Source organism: Anguilla rostrata, chromosome 2 (genome assembly GCF_018555375.3).
Source record: "Anguilla rostrata isolate EN2019 chromosome 2, ASM1855537v3, whole genome shotgun sequence".
Classification (NCBI taxonomy): domain Eukaryota; kingdom Metazoa; phylum Chordata; class Actinopteri; order Anguilliformes; family Anguillidae; genus Anguilla; species Anguilla rostrata.
In genome coordinates this window covers 3657986-3680178 of record NC_057934.1, presented here as the reverse complement: position 1 = coordinate 3680178, position 22193 = coordinate 3657986, and the positions used below count along the sequence as shown (strand labels likewise).

Sequence of the window (22193 nt, the reverse complement as noted above, 5' to 3'; positions counted from 1 at the left end):
AACATTTTCAGTAAGTTAATAAAAAAATTAATTTAATGTCTTGAAATTGACTGGCTTTGGAATCAACCAGTAGAATCCCACCAATGGAACCATCCGGTAGCAGCTGACCCTGATCTCGGGGGGCAGGTTGCCCTGTTGGCACTGAATTCCCCTCCCACCTCCTGTAACGCCCACCGCAGCTGCACTGTACTTCTGTCCTTAACTAAACTGTGACGGTGCTGAAGATGGCATTTGGCATCCCTCACAAAGAGTGAGATTGAGCCCGCATGCGTACTGCCCCCTCCCCACCCCCCCTCTCCCCTCCTCGCTAGCCGCGACACAGTGCCCCTGTTGTGGCGGCTTCAGTTTACCCCTCCGTTTCCTCAGTGTTCTATAGCCTCCAGCTATAGCCTGTAGCTACGGTATAGCCTTGAGCTCTGTAGAGTGCGTTTCGTCCACTTGTTCTGTCATCTTGATGTTGTAGCTGTTCATCGTATCTCTTGTCATAACTTTACTGACTATGTTCACTGCCTGAATTAGACTCGATGTTCATGGCTATGGATAACTGATACCTAGTGAGAATTGCATCTTATCGGACCTGTCTTCTGTAGTGGTTCCAGTGACCTTCAATATGCACATATTTTATGTTGCTTTGGATAAAAGCGTCTGCCAAATGTAAAATGTCAATGTTCTGTGTCAATGTTTGACTTCAGCTATAGCCTCCAGCTCTTTGGAATGGGCCCAATTCCCCAGCCTGCTTACTCAGTGAGCTGTTCTGAGCTCACATTCACTGCCGCTCACTCGCCTTCTAACGTGTGAGGTCACAAATGCATGATTGGAACTGAACATGCTAATGCTGATGTCACAATCGCTGCTGGTGACTGAAGGCAGTGGAGTTCTAGAACACTGCCTTAGAAGGTTTTTTTTTTTTCTTTCCCAGAATTATAAGCAAAAAAAAGGACCTACTCTTCAAAAGGTTAATGCTGTCACAGCGCTGGGGGTGGGGGGGCATTTGCTCCGATTACTTCACTGGTGCACATCACGGCATGCCAGTGCTGACTGTGGCCAGCAACCCCCCTCAGGGCGATGCAGAGTTGGCCAGGCGTGGGAGGATTCTGGCGTCCCCGTCGGTGCCTGTAGGTCCACCCCCCAGTGCCTGTAGATCCACCCCCCCAGTGCCCTGTAGGTCCACCTGTGAAGCTGTCCTCAAAGTCCCCCCCTCCCCCCCCCCCATGCCTGCGGCGGCCTGACTCGCTGGCTGCGGTACGATAAGAACTGCAGCCCACATCGCATTCCTCAAAGGAAGAACTCGCTGAACTCCGTTTGTAAAAAAAAAAATAAATAAAAAAATTAAAATAAAAACGAACCTCTGTCACACTTGTGTTTTCTTGTGAGTCATGGTTGAGGACAGATGTGGGGGCAGATGTGGACGGGACGCGGGCCAGCGTATCTGGCGCTGGTGCCGGGGGAGTGCGCTGCTGAGCACTCGCTGTCTTATTTAGTCACGCTTGCGGTCGTGTCCGCGGAGGCTTGAGTTACGCGGCGCCGATGTTCGCAGAACGGTGACGTCGCCCCCTCCTGGGGTCCCGCCCGGCCAGCGACCGGCCCCTATGGGGGGGGTTAGCCCAATTCCAGGCCCCCTCGCTCCTCGAATATCAACACACAGCCTCCTGTCTGCTCCCGAAACTGGGTCACATCTGCCCTGCCAGTGGGACGGGACACAGCGGTGGGGCGGGGGGGGGGGAGGGGGGCCTGGCTGTGGGGGAATTCAGATTTTGGGCTTTTAGTTCTTACACCGTAACCTTTCCTGAAACTTCACGATTAATCAGAACGTGCTGGTTCTCACACCTGTAATGTTTCAAATCTGACTGTTTGAAAACTACAGTTCAGTCGTCTGTGTGAAATGACTCTCACATGGCTGCTTTTGGTATGTCCAAACAATCATATTCCCTGGGGTTTTTTTCTTTTTCTCACCGGTCCACCCTAGGTGTGTGTTTCTAAGAGCTTTCACGCAGGTTCAGGCTGAATGAAAAGAGCTGTTACGTTTCTCATTCCACGCTCTCTTTCATAACATTGAGAAATAAGAAATACCCACGCAGAGCACAGCGAGCGCCCCCTTGTGGTTGAGTCGCAGTGCAGCGTTAGGGCCTGGGAGGTCTTCATCAGGCATTCTCGGGTCGAATCGTTTCACTGTGAATAAAGCGCACGGGAGCTGGTGTGTGCAGGTAATCTTCACTTTCCCGAAGCCTCACTCTTTTCTACCGCACCTGGCCACGCCCGTTGGGTGCGCGCATTCTACGTTCTTCTCTTTTCGTAACGCTAACGTTTTCGTTTGCTTTTTGTCTTCCAGCATTCTCTCTGGAGGGTTCTGGCATCAGCTTCGCGGACCTCTTTCGCCTGGTGGCCTTCTACTGCATCAGCAGGTAAAATCCCCTCCCCTTCCCCTCTCATCAGAGCCAATGGGTGCGATCACTGATACCCCTGGGGTGCACGGGATTGGCTCACGATGGTGTCACTCATTTATGAGTCACAGTATAAATGGTCACACCTTCACCTTCATATACTTACCTTACACATGTTGTCTCTCTTGCGCTGATCTTGTGGGTTCCACGCTTGCCGTTGTCATAGCTGTTATGTACCGCGGTCAGGCAGGTTGAGGACGAGCCTGCTGTGGATTTAATAACGGAAACAGGAAGTAGGTTTATGCTTCTGTTTGTTCCCGACTCGGATAAAGATAAATCGAAACGTATTTCATTTAAAATGAGTATGCGGAGCACAGCGAGTGATGGCCACTGAGTGACTGCACTACAGAAGTTCTCATTCTGTCTCTGAACAGCTTCATGCTCGGTGAGTCAGTACACGCTCTCATAGCCTGTGCTGCTTTGGTAGCGGTGCCGTGTTTAAAGTGCGTCCTGATGTAAATCAGTGCAGGCGTGCGGGCAGAAATTGGGGGGTCTCTGATGCGGGGGGGGGGGTCTGATTGAAAACACTCGCTGCTGCGTTCGGCGCCAGACCCGAAGGGCGCAGGGGAGACCGAGTCGAACGGGAAAAGACTCGGGAACGATGAAAGACTCTTCTGCCTCTCTGCTGCGTGAGCCTCGCGTGTAAACTTAAACGAACCCGTCTGTATTGGGTTACGCTCGGGGGTGGGGGGGAAGATCCGCGGCGAAGGCCGTCCAGCGCGATGACTAAGGCTGGCTCTCGGCGCGGTGTTCCGTCCCCCGGACCTGTCCCAAATCCCGATCGTGCCAGCGCTGGTTACAGCTGGGACCGGTGCTCTTGCTGTTTTTTGTCCTTTTCATTTATCACCAGCACTTGCCAGAGACCACCCACTCCTGATATTGCAAAAGCCCATCGCTTGTCAGGCGGGTTTATGAAAGTGACTGCCATAGATACAACAAAATGTGTGTCGGTGGGAGCCGAAAAATGAAACAAGATTCTTAATGATCTCTCGTTTAAAAAAAATAATAATAATGATGACCAACTTCCCTCGAAACCATGTCTTCCTGGTGTGTACATGCAATATGGAGCTGAGTGAAATGAATATGCTTACACGCTTGTGGTAAAGTGGTCTTAGCAGTAGTTATTATTAATAGTGCAGAAGATGTTTTCTTTTTTCTTTTTTTTTGGCAAACGAGCATCACTGCTGAATTAGCTGAACTCCACTGAGCCCAAACCAGAACGGATTCGGAACAGCTGGTTACGGAGTAATGGGGTTCACTGGTCTAGTTTGTGAACCCCAGCTGAGGTCGATGCAGTTTGCCCTGTGTGTCCACCTCTGTCACACATCAAACTGTGTGGGTCACCCCCCCCACATGTCAGTCACAGATGCTTGTCCCCTCCCACTCAACACAGGCCAGGGATGTTCAGTCTTCGTCCAAAGTGGCGTGTAATAACCTGCTGAAACGTCTGAATTGAGTCCTGAGTAATGAGGAAGACCAGTGTCTCTCCGGGACCAAGGTTGTAGGCCGGAACTCTGTGTCTGGCCTCGGTCCACAGTAACCATGGTAACCTCCGCCTCCCCCCCCCCAGGGACGTCCTGCCTTTCACCTTGAGGATTCCGGAAGCCATCGCTGCGGCCAAGACCCAGGCGGACCTGGAGGAGGTGGCCCAGCTGGGCGCAGGTGAGCCATGCCTCTGCACTGCAGTCACTGGGTTTAGTCTTACAGTGCGTCCACGGCAACGCATTGCACATTCTTACAGTGCATCCACGGCAACACATTACACATTCTTACAGTGCGTCCACGGCAACGCATTACACATTCTTACAGTGCATCCACAGCAACAGGTGCTGCAGTTACACATTCTTACAGTGCGTCCATGGCAACAGGTGCTGCAGTTACACATTCTTACAGTGCGTCCATGGCAACAGGTGCTGCAGTTACACATTCTTACAGTGCAAAAAGGTGCTTCCTTAAACGATCATCTCCGATAAAACCGCTTGGGTCACTCTATGCGAATGCAGCACTGGACCTCTGATAAAACCGCTTGGGTCACTCTATGCGAATGCAGCACTGGACCTCTGATAAAACCGCTTGGGTCACTCTATGCGAATGCAGCACTGGACCTCTGATAAAACCGCTTGGGTCACTCTATGCGAATGCAGCACTGGACCTCTGATAAAACCGCTTGGGTCACTCTATGTGAATGCAGCACTGGACCTCTGCTGTCAGATTCACAGTCGTTTCACAAGGCCTGTCCGCAGTCAGATTTCGCTTTTGGGAGGGCGAGGCGGCACGATTTAGGCACTCGACTGGAGCGGGGGGTTTTCTCTTGGGGAACGTCCAGGCCGGGGTCACAGTTTCCTAACGTCCCGGGATAAAACGAGTTCAGCCTGAATTTGGGTGAGTCAGGGAGGTCGGAGGCGGGGCTTATCGCTCCAGCGGGCGAGGCGGATGGGAATATCGCAGGTTCTCATGGAGGAGGAGGAAGTGGAGGAGGAGCAGCCGGGCGTGGTCTTCCTCCACTAACGTCCGCAACCGTGCGCAGCGTTTCTCTCCCTCTGCCAGAACGGGGCCCGGGCCAGAGAGAGAGAGAGAGAGAGAGAGAGAGAGAGAGAGAGAGAGAGAGAGAGCCTGACGTACGCGTGCGCGGCCTGGCGCGTCCTCTGTTCCTGCCGAGGAGCGGTCAGGAGGAAGCGGGGCTTCGTCCGCGCAGCCGGTACAGACGAGACTGGAGGAGTACCGCAGAACCGCAGAACCACTCTGATCTGGACGCGTGGGTATCGCCCCCTAGTGGTGGGCAGAGATACACGACAGAAATGTGCACTTAAACGGTGTTTCGCACAAACCTGTGAGACATGGAACGAAGTCCCGGCTAAGCTTATCTGAGCCCAAAAGAAAGTGTTTCAGTGTGGGGGGGGGGGGTGTGGTTCAGACAGCAGAAGAGCTCCTGAGAGCCTAGCCCCCCCCCCCCCCCCCACCCTGGTACTAAATCCAGCCTAAACCTGCACTACACAGGGAATGCCTCCCCTTCACACCCTGTCCTGGGGGGGGGGGGGTCTGCCGCGAGTGCTGCCAGGTTTCACCCCCCCCCTTTCCCGCGGGAGCCGAGTTCTCCCAGGGCTGCTGTCACTGGGAAGATCTAAAGCTGGAAATCCCCCCCCCCCCCCACAGCCCCTCCCCTTACCCAGCCTCAGGTGCGTTGAAGTGCAGCGTCTGTGCTTCCACACTGTCTCACTAAGCTACTGAGACACACCTTTATTTGAGGCCATTGTGTAGTCAGAAGAGGAAGGTTTTGGGGGGTTTTTTGTTTTTGTTTCCGATACCTCTTTGACAACAACGCAGCTACTTCTCTGAGCCTGAAATAGATCATCTGCACTGATTCATACGGGTTTTTTTTAAGCGTCTCTGTGAATGATTCAGTCAGCGGCTCTGTGGCAGTCGCTGTTTCTGTTGGGGGGGGGGGGGGTCAGCTTTTTGTTGGGTCGAGCCGATGAGTCGCTATAGAAGAACTCAATGATGGGAGGAGAAGGATTGTTAAGAAGAGGGGAAATAGTGAACTGTTTCTGAAGGAGAGAGAGTGAGAGGGAGTGGGCAGAGGGGGAGGTGTCCAGTGTTTAAAGTCCGCCCCCCGCCCCGCGTGCATGACTCACTCTGGAGTGTATGGGTGTGTGTCGACATTCGTGTGACTCAGTCCAGGGGAAAGCAGTGCTCAGCTCTCTCTCCTCTCTCGCCCTGGCCACTCTGCTTCAGAACGGCTCAGGGTAGCACAAGAAAGCTTTTTAAAAAAAAAAAAAGAATTAAAACAAGAAGCTTCCTCGTCCCCGCCCGATCATTTCTGATCTGTGGGAGGCTAACGTGAGTAGAACGCTTGTTGTTTAACGTTATTTTAACGTTACATTACTCATTTGCTTTGCAGACAGTCAATTTCAATATCTTCAGTTCAACTTGTACTCGTACACATAATTGCGTTTTATTCTGTACACTGTCCACCAACCGCACGCAGCTGGATGGGCAGTTTGGCTCAGAGCGCCTCGTACAGTGTTGGTAAAGTTCCTGACGCGGTTGTGCTAGATGTGCTATATTAGGGAGGGACTGGAAAAAATACACCAGGATGCATTTTGTGGTGACTTGCCTTTTTTGGAAGCAATTTTAAGGCATTTTATAGATAAACAAGCTATTCTGGTGTGAGAGTAGCTTGTTTTACAGGTGGCACAGAGTTATAAACTATACAGAAATGAACTGAGCAACCTGTTTAACATTTTGTAATGCCTGCAGTGCAGATGGATGTGTGTCTTTAAGAGGTGAATGGAATGTGAATAGATGTGTTTGAGATGCTGGCTGTGGCTACGTTGCATCTGTGCTGGAGTCTGTGTTGGCATCAGTGCTGGTGTCTGTGTTGGTGTCTGTGCTAGAGTTTGTGCTGCAGTCTGTGCTGGCGTTAGTGCTGGTGTCTGTGTTGGTGTCTTTGCTAGAGTTTGTGCTGCAGTCTGTGCTGGCGTTAGTGCTGGTGTCTGTGTTGGTGTCTTTGCTAGAGTTTGTGCTGCAGTCTGTGCTGGTGTCTGTGCTGGCGTTAGTGCTGATGTCTGTGTTGGTGTCTGTGCTAGAGTTTGTGCTGCAGTCTGTGCTGGTGTCTGTGCTGGCGTTAGTGCTGGTGTCTGTGTTGGTGTCTGTGCTAGAGTTTGTGCTGCAGTCTGTGCTGGTGTTAGTTCTGGCGTTTGGCTGACTCTTCCCCCCCCCCCTTGTCTCTGACAGTGTTTTGGGACTCCCCCCTGTGCAGCCGGAGGAGGAGCTCAGGGTCCCTGCCCCGCACGGCGGTCCAGGGCAACGTACAGCTGAGACGCCCGCCGGAGGGACAGACGCCCCCCCATCCCCCCCCCACGGCCCCGCGGCCCCGCACCCCGTCCCAGTCCAGCGGGGCGCTCTGCTTCGTCAACCCCCTCTTCCTGCAGGCCCACCGCGGCGAGGGGGACCCCAGACCGGCGGGGCCGCCCGGCGCAGTCGCCGTCACCCCCGGCAACAGCAGCGCCAGCAGCGGCGGGAGCCAAACCGTCAGGAAGCTGCGCCCCCCTCCACCCCGCCCGCCGCCCCCCCGCACGCTACCCCGCCGGCCGCCCCCCCCGCCCAAGCAGAGGAGCATGCCTGAAGCGACCGGCTGGGCCAGGCACCAGCCCGAAAATCACCAGCAACAAGAGCAGCAGCCACAAAATCAGCAGCAACAGCAACAGCCACAAAACCAGGAGCAGCAGCAGCAGCCCCTACAAACACGCCGAAGCTTCATGGGCTCCAAGCTCAGCGGCCGCTCCTCTTCCTCATCCTCCGCCTCGTCCTCCCCGCCCAAAAAGGTCAGCGCGCCCATCCCGGTGCCCCCGCCCCGCATGAAGAAGCAGGTGAGCGCCCCCGACCTGGACGGGCACCGCTGCCAGATCGCCCTGGAGGACCAGACCATCGAGCAGGCCCTGTCCCGCAGCCGGGCCAAGGTGCTCCTCAGGGTCCCCGCCGTGGACCACGGCAGCCCCAGCCCCCCCGGGGGGGGCGGGACGGAGCTGCGGAGAGCGGGCGGGGAGGGGGAGGGGGAGGAGGAGGAGGAGGGCCGGGGCGGGGGCCGGGGCCAGAGGCTCAGCGACATGAGCATCTCCACCTCCTCCTCCGACTCGCTGGACTTCACCCACGGCTTCTCCCTGCCGGAACCCGACCCGGCCGGCCGCCGCGACAGCAGCGAGGAAGAGGACGAGGAAGAGGAGGAGGACTACGGCGTGAGCGTGGAGAGCGACCAGGAGGGGCTCCACCCCCACCCCCCCTTCAACAAGTCCTTCAGGAAGCGGCGCGGCGGCGGCGGCGGCGGCGGCGTCGGCGGCAGCCCCGCCTTCATCCTGCCGCAGGCGCTGAAGGGCCACCTGCGCAAGATGAGCGGCGTCTTCAACTCCTTCATGACGCCGGAGAGGCGGGCGGTGCGCCGCATCGCCGAGCTGTCCCGGGACAAGGGCTCCTACTTCGGCTGCCTGGTGCGGGACTACGTGGGCTTCCTGCAGGAGAACGCGGGATGTCACACCTCCGGCCTGGACCTGCTGCAGACGCTGCGCCAGTTCGTCACGCAGATGAAGGCCTACCTGTGCCAGAGCTCCGAGCTGGACCCGCCCATCGAGTCCCTCATCCCCGAGGACCAGATCGGTAGGAGCGCCCCCCGCCTTTTTTAAAAATAAAAAAAAACTCTTCGGACACATTTCGCGAGGGTGTGTTTGCCGGCTGGTTGGCTGGCGGCCCGCTGTCCGTGTGTTTTCACAAATAAAACCTGCATCTTCAGAGCGCCCAGGTGCCTGAGTAACGCCAGTCACAGAGTAGTCAGCAGTGCGTATCAGAAGCCCTGGGATTTGTTTGCACATGCAAAAGGTCTTATTAATACATTCTTTTGCAATTAGCGTGTGGAAACTTTCCTGGCGAGCGCGCTCTGTTTCTGAGAGAGAGTCTGGCCTGCTGGCAGCTGTGGGTGGGAAGGGTGGAGGGTTGGAGGGGTGGTTCCTCGTGAACCCAGAGGCTGATCTTTTAAAGTCCTCCTGGCCGGAGGAGGGTAGAGGCACAGGTGGGGGGGTCACTCGCTCACCCCGAAAACGAGCCCTGCCAGAGCGGGGGGTCCGTCCACAAACAGGGCTGATGTTTGGAATTCGCCTCCGACTGTTTTTTCGGGGGGGTGGGTGGGGGGTGGTGTGATGGGGTGAGGGGAGTGTTTGGTTACAGCACTGCCTAGTAAGTAGCACACACACACACACTTTATCTCACACACACACACACACACACACACACTTTATCTCACACACACACACACAGACACACACACACACACACATACACACTCTCTCACAGACTGACGCACACACACACACTCACTCACACTCTCTCACACACACGCACACACACACTCACTACACACACACGACACAACACACACACACACACACACACACACTCATGCACACAGGGCTGCTCTGTGCAGATGTGTTATTCTTGGACTTAGTAGTTTGGTAGAATCTCTCCCTCAGGGATCCCAGCTGAGTGGCTTCCTGGGACCCTATGGTGGGTCCCTACAGTGGGCCCCTATGGTGGGTCCCCACATCACGTGTCCCTAAATCTCACGTGCTTCAGGGAGCTGCCAGCGAGAGGTTTTTTCGGCCAAAGAGGGGGGACTTCTTTCACCCATTGATTTTTCCTCAGGCCGTTGTTGTTAGCATCTAGCATGCAGCATCATTTTCCCAACACATGTGGGTTTCGACAGAGAGGAAGAGGAACAGCTCTGAGTGAAGTCAAAAATAGCGTTGTTGTAACGGCGCCTGTCTGCGATTACTTTCGCACCGCAGCGTAACGGACTCGCGCGCGGTAACTGTTTGAAAGCGCCCCGCACATGTGCCATATTTTAGCTCTAACAAGCTGTGGCAGTGGAGCTCGGTGAGGTCCACAACACCAACACCAAGCCCGGCTGTTGTTGGCGCGCCGTTAGCATAAGTACATGTAGGTATGCGTGCTAACGTGCGTGCGTCCGACGCTTGTCTCTTGTTCTTTGTAAACGTCAACAAAGCTCCGTTTCAGACGCCAGCGGCCGTCGGCTAGTAGTGAGTTACTGCACTGCAGTCCGGAGGTGTCCCCATATCACCATAATGCAAACCCTGGGGTGTGTAAGGTTGCCTTTCGGACAACAAGGTGCTCCATTGTGATGTGACATATTCTGAGATCTTTTCTTCCCGGCTTAACAAGCTGAGCTTTTGTGAAAGTTTGCCGTGCAATTGTACGCAGGGCTGCAGTCGACATTTTTGGTTCTGAAAGGGCGACAGCGTAGCATGCGGTTTAGGGAACTGCGCTTGTGAGTCCAGGGTCGTGGGCACTGCCGTTGTGCCATTGACAAAGATACCTAGCTTGAATGTCTTCAGTGAATTTCTATAAAAAGAACGCAAGCTGTTGAAATCTGTCTGGGATAAGCGAACGTCCGCTAAGTGGCTCAAATGTGAAAGCGTGGTTGGTCAATCGAGCTTGTAGATAAGGGGCATTATTCGAACGCACCTGTCTTTCTGTTTATCTCTGCGAGTTCTCTGAGTATTTGGTCAAAGCCACTTGCCACAGGTATCTCACTTATGATGATTTGAGCAACCTGAGCCAAGATTCCTCTCTCCCACGGCATGTGGTTAAAGTTATCGATGGAAATATGGAATCAGTTTACCCCTCTCAGACGTTCAGGAGAGTCTACATGCTCTCAAGAATACACTGTCAGTTAATCTGGCTTAATCTGGCTTTTCAAAAAAGTTTATTTTTTTTACTTGAAGTTTATTGAAGCAATTCAGGTGCATTTTGAGGGGTACTAACCGAGGCGCAGTGGCTGAGGTCCATCTTGCCATTTCACAAAACAAACCGCGCGTAAGCGTTCTCCAAAAGGTTTACTCTGCTGTGGACTCCTGGCGTCAGGCCGGATAATTAGCTGATGTTGATTTCTCCCCCGCGTGGGTGGAATGGGCGAAAAGAAATACGCGAGAACAGAATGAACTCCTTTGTGCCGAGTTTGGCCAGCTGGCCGCTGTGTTTTCGGCCGCCGCTGTGCGGTCACGTCCGATTGGCTCCGGCCCTGGCTGTTCTCTGTCGCTGTTTGTGCGTTCCTACGCCAGGCGGGGGGGCGGGCAGGCCGTCCGTAGCACACGGCGACGGCGCTGTTTGTGGACAGCAGGGGGGCAGGCTGGGAGAAACGCTGCTTCTGACGCTGCTTAACCCTTTCGAAGGGCAGGAATGATTTTGTTTCTTTAAAATTCTAAGTCAGCGTTTGGAGGCGGCTGTGTAGTATAATGTGGAAAGAAACAAAACTGGTCCTAAAGGTCACAGGTTCGATTCCCGGGTGAGACACTGCCGTTGTGCCCTTTGAGCAAGGTACCTAACCTGCATTGCTTCAGTATATATCCAGCTGTATAAATGGGTGCGATGTAAATGCTATGTAGAAAATGTTGTGTAAGTCTGCTAAATACCTGTAATGTGATGTAATGAAATGTACGTGTTCTAGAACTCCGTTGCTTTCAGCTACCGATAGCGACTGTTACATCAGCATTAGAATGTTCAGTTGAGAACAGCGTTCTAATCGCACACTTGTGATGTCACACGTTAAAGGGTTAAGGATTGCGGCGCCTTTGCTAGCCAATGAGAGCACTGAACTGGAAGAGACGCAGAAGGAGGTCATTTTAGGTGCCGATGTCTGAGAGAGTTTACTCAGGGAGGGCACGCAGGCGGAAAAGTGTGACCGTCAGCAAAATCTGTGGACGTGGAGGGGGCCGAGCTCAGGGAGAGAAAGAGAGGTAATGGGGGATATGAGAGAGAGAGAGAGAGAGAGAGAGAAGGGAGGAGGGAGAGAGAGAGAGAGAAAAGGGAAGGGAAGGGAGGGTAAATCATGTCTGGCTGACAGCTCAGGTTTACTGGGGGCTCGTTTTGCCCAGTCTGCATGTCCACCTTGTTTTATGAGCTGTTTTTCCCTGAAAGGGATGGCTGGATTCTGCAGAATGTGATCTTGGTGTCACCCTTTGTAAAAAGTCGTTAAAAGTGGACTTTCAGCCGTTTTGTGATTGCGGGTTATAAACTGAACGGTGCTGACCTCCCACTCCTCAAGCCCATCCCGACGCCAGGCGGTGTGCGCAGCGTGCTCTGTGGCCAGCAGGCCGGACTGGTCTCTGCGCGTATGTGTGGTTTTTACAGAAACCTTGGCAAAAAAAGCGCGTTAGAAGCGAAGAAGAATCTGCACTGGGAGCGGGTTTCACCATGCACTCCCGTCTGATTGACGTTCAGCGTTCGTTTCCTGCAGAACTGTGGTCGGGGAAAGAGGAAATGAAATCATTCTTTTATGTGAAAATGAGGAAGTGCCTCTGTCCTCATCCAAGTCACAATGTGTACCGTACCGTGCCCAGAAATAACAAGGAGGGTCCTGTGGCCCTTACTTGTCTCTGTCCCAGATCCACTGTCAGCCGTCACCATTCCCTGCAGATGAACCCTTTAAAGGTGTGAGGTCACAAACGCGCGATTAGAACGCTCTCAACTGAACATTCTAATGCTGATGTCACAATCGCTGCTGGTGACTGAAAGCAAAATGGAGTTCTAGAACACTTGGAGTTTTGAAAGAAAACATACCAAAAAATCTAGTGTTCAAAGGGTTAAGTGGGGGGGGGGGAGGGGGTATCTGTAAAGCTTTGCATTGCTCTGAGTAAACCATAGTCACGTGTGTGGTGATACTGAAGCGGTTAACGATAAGGCCAAGCCTGCGTGACAAGTGATCGCCGATGAACAGACGAGGGCATGGCACCCCCCCCCCCCCCGCCAATAAAGACAGGAAGTGGACGGTAGGCGTCTGGGGGGGGGGGGGGGGGTGCGAGGGGATGGTGGTGTTTATTAGAACTTCCATGTTTGCGGATGTCCTGGTGGCTGCAGGAGACAGTGTTTATGCTGCCCCTCCCCTGATAAACAGTCCGTGCTTCTCCTGGGCTGACCCCGCTGCGTGGAGGCTAGCGCACTCGCCAGGCCAGGAATGCGTCAATACACGGCGGCAAGGAGCCGAGCGAACACCGCCTGACCCGTCTGAGTGGAAACTTATGCGCCCCCCCCCGCCTGTCCCACCCCACCCCACCCCACCCCCCCCGGACGGGATTCCTGGAAAGGCCTCAGAAAGCGCACTGGCTGTACTCCCGCTGAAGGCTGACTGCATCTGCGTAGGGGGGGTGGGGGTGGGGGTGGGGGGGGCGTGTTTTTGCTCCTCTGGGGGGCCTTTCCATTAAAACCAGGCGTGATTTCGTCATCTCTGTCCCCGCTGGGGGGAAGACTCAGATATGTCAGGACTTGTGCGTGTGTGTGTTTTTTCCGGTTCTTTCACCCCCTTGTTTTCCTCAAGAGCTCTTGTGTTGCTCAAGGAATCGTGTCAGTCAGGTGATGCGGGGGCCGCTTGTGCTTGGGGGGGTGGTGTAGGGGCGGGGGTGGTGCAGGGGCGGGGGGGTTAAAGCCACTGATCCAGTAAGAGAGACTCTCTACCCAGGTTTTTGTGGAAACGTGACAACTCATCTTACTGTTTTTACTGATGATGCATTTCACCCGTAGCTGGAAATATTTCGGTGCTGAATTCCGCTTGAAGAGTGGCTCGTGTTGCAGCAGTGAGTGCCCCTCAGCTCAGCCGTCTCACCGCGGTTACGGTCGCGTGAGCAGCCGCACATTTGCGTGTTTACTGCGCGCGCGCGGCTGATTCAGAGAGGAAGAGCGACTGCCCTGCCGGCGGCTGACCAATCACGGCCGAGCGAGGCCCGGCCAGCTAAACGCAGACTGCTGACACCGGCGAACCAGACATGTGACACTGGCGTTCCTTCACCTCAGCAGGAAAAGAAAATAAAGGTCTGGATGCCCTTCACTGACTTCCTCTGTGCGCTTCAGTGAGGAAGTTGTGTGTGCGCTGCAAAAAGACTTTGGAATGAGGCGCCAGGCACATTTGTGCACAAGTGCATGTAAAGTGCATTTTACGGTGCGGTCTTCCACGTACGTTCTGACCGCCGCTGTGTAGGCCGCGCCCTTTAATCCGCCATTTTCTCGTGTCCTTGAGTATGAGTCAGAAACTCCCAGTCAGACTCGCATAATTTCCTCGTGTGTTTGGCCTCCTTTTACGACACGGCTCTGTTATTTACACTCGTTTGGAAATCTGAGTCCGCAAACGCACGTTTGCATTTTCTGCACCGCTCAGACGGAGGGCAGGGTCTTTGCGTTTCACGCCCTGTCTGGTGTGAGTAAATTAAATTAAGCTGATGTGTGGCAGCCTTGCTCTGTACCCACCTGTTCATGAGGTTATGAACAAAGGCCTGGCACAGCTTCAGGCCAGGGCAGCTGCAGTACCGGGCATCCGACAGATTTATGCAGGGGGGAATGCCCACATGGTTTGGCCCAGAGAGGCACAGCGGATGGTTAATATTCAGCTGGGTGCTTGTTGCTCAGGTTAGGCCTAGACGTCTTCCTGGAAAATGTGACGCATTTTGTCCCCTGCTCGTACGTTAAACCCTCCTCAAGGTTAACTAGTAAGACCATCGGTGCGAATTAACTGTGGTACGGTGTTCAGGTATAAGTCAAGCGGTACTCATGATCCAAATAGTGCAGAAATGATGTCTGGTGAACTAAAAATATTTGATCGCGATGTGTCATTGTTTATATTCGTCTGCTATGCTTTGCTAAACTGAGTGCTGGGTAAAGGTTAGTTATTTTTGTCCGCGAATGAACCGTAACCTGAAGTGTATCTGTGTATTCAGGCAGAGCAATAGAGCGTACACAGATAAAGAACTGCGGTTGTTCAAATGGCTAACAACGGCACTCACTATCAAGAATGACATTGAAAAAAAACAACAGCCTTAGAGGAAAACGATTAGCCGTGAGGAAGAGTGTGATTGTTGGATAGGACATACTGGGACGTTGGTATTTAGAGAAAGAGAGAGAGAGAGACAAGTGTGCGGTCGTCATTGCAAACAGACCTCTGGTTGCACTCAGCCAAGGGAAAATGTGCTGCTTGGTGAGCAGATGTGATGAGAGAAGCGTGCACAGATACACTGTACAACCAAAAGTATCTGGACACACTTTGGTCTTGGGCTGTTTTTCATTGTTTGGGCTTGGCCCCTTAGTTTCAGTGAAGGTAAATCTTAATGATACAGCCTACAGTGACATTCTAGATGATTCTGTGCTTCCCCAACAGTTTGAGGAAGGCCCGTTAATGTTCCAGCTTGACAATGGCCCCAGGCATACAGCAAGTAAAGCTTATTGCTTATTGGCCATTTTTTTCCAAGCCCTTCCCCAATCCACAACCCAGTCTTCTGTCAGAGCCAGAGTTTTTCCATTCTTCCTCTCCCCCTCCCTCCCTCCCTCCCTCTCTTCCTCCTCCCCAGACCACATCCTGGATAAGGCTGGCATTCTTCACCTTGTGTGATCTAAAGGTCAGGTCCTGGAGAGGAAGACTAACATTCCTCTCCACCCCCTTCTTACCCCCCCCCCCCGCCCTAGCCCCCCCAGACCAGGTGCTGGAGAAGGCTGGTGTTCCTCACCCTGTCTGATATAAAGGTCAGGTCTTGTAGAGGAAGACTAACATTCCTCTTCCTCTCTCTCTCCCTCCCCCCCCCCCCAGACCAGGTCCTGGAGAAGGCTGGTGTTCCTCACCCTGTCTGATATAAAGGTCAGGTCCTGTAGAGGAAGACTAACATTCCTCTTCCTCTCCCCCCCCCAGACCAGGTGCTGGAGAAGGCCATGCACAAGTGCGTGCTGAAGCCGCTGAAGGGCGTGGTGGACGCGGCTCTGCGGGACTTCCAGGTGAGCAGCGGGGCGTGGCAGCAGCTGCGGGAGAACCTGGCGCTGGCCAAGGCCAAGCGGCCGCAGGAGCTGGGCGTGGACGGCGCCCTCCCGCCCGACCCCGTCGCCATCGAGAAGATCCGCCACAAGTTCCACAACATGTGCAAGATGTACTCGCCCGAGAAGAAGGTCACGCTGCTCCTCCGGGTCTGCAAGCTCATCTACACCATCATGGAGGACAACTCAGGTACCTCAGCGCGCTGGGGCAAGGGGGGACTGTGGTGGCTGAGGCTCTTAAGAGACAGATGTTTTTTTTGTGGTGGGGGGGGGGGGGGGGGCGGGCTCAGAAAGAATTGGGGCTATTTTTAATGAGTGTGTACGATGAGAACTTCAGGCGGATTTTTTGGAGTGGAGTTCCTTTGGCAGGGAAGCTTCCATTGTGTTGTGATGGAGAGGGTGTGTCTGGCGCAGGTCAGTGTGCGCTGATTGAAATTCCTGGAAAGACCTGCGAGCGTAAACGCACGCTAGTGCATGAAGACGACCCCAGAAGCGAGGCGTCCGCTCTCCCTCTACCGGGGAGGATGTGCGGGGGATCTGGCTTCCTGTCCATCTTGACCTTGGTGGAGGATCTTTATACTTGGATTAAAAGAGGGCAGGTCCTAGAAAAGCCAGAATATCCATAAGCTCTTCTACAAATCATGCGAAGAGCTGTCCTAAGTCCACCCTAATATAGCACACATGCTTGACACGGTTTTTCCTCTGTGTGTGTGTGTGTGTGTGTGTGTGTGTGTGGTGTGTCTGTCTCTGTCTCTGTGTCTGTGCGTGCGGCAGGGAGGATGTACGGGGCGGATGACTTCCTGCCCATGCTGACCTACGTCCTGGCGCAGTGCGACATGCCTCAGCTGGACGCTGAGATCCAGTACATGATGGAGCTGCTGGATCCGTCTCTGCTGCATGGAGAAGGCGAGTCTCTCCCGCTCTCTCATCCCGCTCTCTCCATCCCTCTCTCCATCCCTCTCCACCTCTCTCCTTTTCTCTCCATCCCTCTCCATCCCTCTCCACCTCTCTCCTTTTCTCTCCATCCCTCTCTCCATCCCTCTCCACTTCTCTTCTTTTCTTTCTATCTCTTTATCTCTCTCTCCCTCAAACCCTGTCTCTCTGTCTATCCATCTCTTTATCTCCCTCCCTCTCTCCACCCCTCACTCCTTTTCTCTCCATCTCTTTATCTCTCTCCCTCCCACCCTCTCCCCCTCCGTCTCCGTCCATTCATCTCTTTATCTCCCTCCCTCTCTCTACTCCTTTTCCTCTCTTTCTATTTCTCTCTCTCTCCTCCACCCTCTCTCCCTCTCCACCCTATCCTGTGCAGGCACCATGGAGCTTTTCAGTGAGACAGCTCTGTGATGTCATAATGTGCAGTTCATCACAGCTGTCAGCCAATAGCCTCTTATCTCTGAAGTGACCTCACTGCAGGGAAAATAGCTCTTCGTTTCAGTGAAGGGGATTTGTTATATGCTGCTGAGGATCACAGACCTCATATTACTGGGAAAAAGCCCTCCAGTCTGCAGCCTAGCAGGAGGCCCGACAGGAAACTGGCTGGTTTGTTCCTCGAGGAAGCGGATCAATTTGATTTGATTGGAATTTTGTCAAGGAACAGAGAGGTCCTTGGCTCGGAGGAGCCGTGCAGCCCATTGTCCCGACAGACGGGCCTTCCCATAATCCCACGGAAGCATTTCCTTTGGGGTGTGTGATGTCCTGTTTTCAGGGTCACGAGGGGTCACCAGGATGTTGGTGGGTGCACTGCCAGGTTCTGCACAAACAGGCCTGTATTCCAGAGGGGAAGTGCTGCTGAACACACACACACACACACACACACACACACACACACACACACACACACACACACACACACACACACACACACACACACACACACACACACACACACACACACCTATACTGTATATACACACACACGGATGCACACACACACAGCACCACACACACACCCACACACACACCACACAACAGCACAACCACCTATACTGTATATACACACACACGGATGCACACCCACACACGCATGCGCACAACAGTACACATGGACACCGTGAGCCATTCCTAGACAGGGGTCCAGTCAGGCTTCTGTGAAAGAGCAGGCGCAGTTGACCCGTAATGGCGGTGCGTTGGGAAGCTCTCCGGCCTAAGCGTGCGCTCCCCTCCCTCTCCTCCCCAGGCGGGTACTACCTGACCAGCGCGTACGGCGCCATGTCGCTGATCCGGAACTTCCAGGAGGAGCAGGCGGCCCGCGTGCTGAGCTCAGAGACCCGGGACACGCTGCACCAGTGGCACCGCCGCCGCACCGCGCAGCGCACCATCCCCTCCGTGGACGACTTCCAGGTACCCGCCCGCCCGCCGGGGTAACGACCCCACTGAGTCACAGATACTGAGTCACTGAGTCACAGATACAGAGTCACTGAGTCACAGAGTCACAGATACAGAGTCACTGAGTCACAGATACAGAGGCACAGAGTCACTGAGTCACAGATACAGAGTCACAGAGTCACAGAGTCACAGATACAGAGTCACAGAGTCACTGAGTCACAGATACAGAGTCACTGAGTCACTGAGTCACAGATACAGAGTCACAGATACAGAGGCACAGAGTCACTGAGTCACAGATACAGAGGCACAGAGTCACTGAGTCACTGATACAGAGTCACAGAGTCACAGATACAGAGGCACAGAGTCACAGATACAGAGTCACAGATACAGAGGTACAGAGTCACGATACACGACCCCTCTGAGTCACAGAGGCACAGAGTCACAGATACAGAGGCACAGAGTCACAGATACAGAGTCACTGAGTCGCAGAGTCACAGATACAGAGGCACAGAGTCACAGATACAGAGTCACAGATGAGTCACAGAGGTACAGAGTCACAGATACAGAGTCACAGAATCACAGAGTCACAGATACAGAGGCACAGAGTCACAGATACAGAGGCACAGAGTCACAGTCACAGTGTGTAAAGATAAAAGATAACTGGCAATGTATACAGTGCCTAATGATGAGGATGTAAATGTGTTTGTGTGCTCATATATGACACTCAACACAGCTTTGGTCTTCCTCTTCTTCTGCATGCGTGTGTTTTGTTTGCATGTGTGTCTGTGTGTCTGTGCATGCGTGTGTGTGTGTGTGTGCGTGTGTGTTTGCGTGCATGCGCGTGTGTGTCTGTGTGTGTGTGCCTGTGTGTGTGTGTGTGCGTGTGCGCACAGAACTACCTGCGCGTGGCCCTACAGGAAGTGGACAGCGGCTGCACAGCTAAGACGCTGCTGGTGCAGCCCTACTCCACCACCGAGGAGGTGTGCCTGCTCTGCGCCCACAAGTTCAAGGTGCCCGACCCCGAGAACCACGCCCTGTTCCTCCTGACGGAGGAGACCGGCCAGCAGCTGGCGCCGGACACGCACCCGCAGAAGATCAAGGCGGAGATCCACAGCCGGCCGCACACCCAGCCCTTCCACTTCGTGTACCGTCGCGTGCCCAACCTCAACCTGCAGGCGTCCGCCGACCAGCAGAACGGCAACCTGCTGCCCAACTGAAGCTCCGCACGGGCGGGGGGGGGGGGGGGCGGGGCTGCGGTCCCTAAACCGGGGGCGGGGGGGGGACTCTGAGGGCTGGTCCCGTTCCCCCCCCCCCCCATGCTCACAGAACCACACCTGGCCAAGTCACTCCTTTCCATAATTACACTTGCCGTATTTTGCGTTGTTTTTATTTCTGTGAGCTTCATCCAGAAACTGAAAAGTACGTTTGGTTGTCAAGACGATGACGAGGAGGAGGAAGGAAGCAAGCATCCAGGAACTGACCCCTCTTTTTTTTTTTCTTTTTGAGCGTGTCTTCATTTTCGACTCCTCGGATGTTGCACAGGAGGTCGCTGTAGGAGGAAGTGAGCTTGGGCACATTATGCCACAGGACGGATAAAGGCTTCTCCATTACAGAGCAGAAAGAGATAGACCAGCCCTCCACAGCTATCTCCAGCCATAGGTTTACCTTACCGATCTCAGGTGTCAAATGGGAACCATGTAGGGCTTGTGTGTTTGCGTGTGTGTTTGCGTGTGTGTGGGTGTGTGCGTGCATGTGTGTGTGTTTGTATGTGTGCGTGCATGCGTTTGTGTGTGCAGTGAAGGGGGGGTCTGTCCCTCTTGAACTGGCCTCTGCTCTCCCTTCATAAATTCTGCCTCCTGTTTCCCAGACGACTGGACTCTTAAACGACTGCTGACCTGACAGAAGCAGGAATTCCAGAATGTTCTGCTAAGAGCACAGATCAAGGAGCATGATGGGACTTGGTTAAGGACCCCTGCCCCCCCCCCCCCCCCCGCCCCTCCTGTCCACGTCTCACTCCATGCTCATCAGACTGACATAGTCTTCCCCTCAATACGCACCCACAGGCTTACAGACATGTCAAATATATATGCTGTACATATTAACAGTAAATATTTTTATCTAGCCGATTTTTAAAAATAATATTTCCTGTGTTGCAGTTGCTGGCTAACTGCGGGTTGTTGATGGTGTAAAGTCTTTTTTTTATATTATTATATATGAATAAGTTCAATATTTCTATAAATTCTTTGTTTGGAAAACCCCTAAGGAGCCAGGCGCTGCTGACTCTTATTCACAAGTCCTTGGCGTGTGACTTCATGCCAGTTACTCTATCCCAGGGTTATGTTCTTCAGAATTACTATTGAACTGAGAAGTCACACTTACGTCATATTCTGGTTCCTTAATCCGGACTATCTCAATCAGTCCTCACATGTTTATGGGGAGGAAAAGCATGTGTTAAAAAATGACTTGGTGGTCAGAGGTTTCATCGTGTGTTTAGCCAATCAAAGCCGAGCATGGAATTAAACTACTGAGAAAACACAAGTGCTTCTTCAACCGGCAGACCTGGTTTCTGTAGGGTTATGGTCCACTTTTTTGCTGGTCTTAAAATGGACAGGTTGACACATTCATTCTCCAGAAGGGGACACATTCATTCTCATCCTCAGGATGTTTTACACTAAGATATAGAAATACTAGAACAGTCCAAGAGGCCATAAAATCATCTTTTTTTCTATCCTGAAATCAAAACGAATTGTTTGTCAACGGGGAAACTGTAGAAAGATTGCATAGCGAAATTAAATTGATATGATCATGTTTTTTTTTCAGTACGTTTGTATGAATTCTGTGACTGTAGCCCTGGGCCATGTGATGGAATTTCCGAAAGGTTCTGGAATTCCATTATGGCGTTGCCAAGTGCGAGAAGGTTCCGTCAAGTGTCTGGTGGAAGAGAAGGGAATTTTGACGCGTGAAGTGCAGTATTTAGCAAAGTATTTTAAACGCAGCCATACGTTTGTCACAGACTGTAATAACAGCTCAGCTACCGAAGTTGTTCCACTGTTTTGTCTGCCAAAAGCGTTGTACAACTTGCCTCCATTTCCTGGTTGAAGTTTTACGTGTTGGTGGAACGTCTTCATTACAACGAGTTAGCGCAGGGCTGCTAATTTAGACGGCACTTAAATATTCATTTTATAGCAATAATAATATTGTTCGTGTGAGACAAAAGTCTGGTGTATTGCTCTGTGGAACAATGATTTAAAACACTAAAATAAAGCCAAATCTGTATTTTAGCTGCAGGCTCTGGTTAAATGTACGTTTGGTCCTGGAAAGCTTGCCGATCGTGACGGAGAGGAAAGATACGGGAAACGCGTTTTGAGATGAATGTTTGAAACGGAGAGACAAAGGGAAACACAACGAGAGCCACAACAGGGGGCACTACCCTTATCTTTATTTTAATTGTGTTCACTGCAGAAACGTCCGTCTTAACAAGTGTTTTAGTCTTGTAGCGAGACTGAAAATGTATTTTTCTTTCTCTCTCAAATAGAAAATATTACTATTTGCTTGTCAAGTGAAATTGTCGTACCCCATTGGCAAATTCAGATAGGAGTCAAACTGTCTCACCTCATGTTTTCATCTTATTTAGAAAAAAAAAATACAAGAATAGAAATGCAGTTTTTTAGTTGAAATATGACTAAAATACTTGTTAACATTGTCTTTTTTTTTTTGGTTTTTGCAGTGTTGGGGCACCCGTTAAGTTTTGATATAAATATCAAAAATATGTCAACATTTTGAATGCATTATTATTATTATTATTTAGATTTTTAGTACTGTATGTAACTGTCATTTTAATAAAATGAAATTATATCTGTTAAAAAAGAAATGTATTTATGTAGTCTGTGCAGGGATTTTCACAGATCACTTTGTAATTGTTTTCTTTTTACACCTGAGTGTAGTATACTTTTTTTTAAATTTTGATTTCCAAAATCACAAGCCATGTACTTGTTTTTACTACGTAGATCATCTCCTGTGTTATTGTGTAATCCTTCAATGATTTCATTTTGCACACAATAAATAAATTGTGGCGACGTA

General features: G+C 52.4%; 1 protein-coding gene across 2 annotated transcripts in view; it reads left to right on the top strand.

Annotated features, from left to right (window-relative positions):
• Positions 1 to 22193, top strand: part of LOC135243963 (ras and Rab interactor 2-like) — a 55090-nt gene extending 32897 nt beyond the window's left edge. The window contains exons 6-12 of one of the 2 annotated variants that reach the window (XM_064316132.1): positions 2330 to 2402; positions 4012 to 4103; positions 7176 to 8591; positions 15670 to 15978; positions 16563 to 16694; positions 17965 to 18128; positions 19981 to 22193. In XM_064316132.1, the coding sequence (XP_064172202.1) occupies positions 2330 to 2402; positions 4012 to 4103; positions 7176 to 8591; positions 15670 to 15978; positions 16563 to 16694; positions 17965 to 18128; positions 19981 to 20007 (2213 nt within the window). In that variant the 3' untranslated portion in view covers positions 20008 to 22193. Of the gene's footprint in view, positions 1 to 2329; positions 2403 to 4011; positions 4104 to 7175; positions 8592 to 15669; positions 15979 to 16562; positions 16695 to 17964; positions 18129 to 19006 lie in introns of both variants that reach the window. The other variant, XM_064316127.1, reaches the window with a different exon arrangement.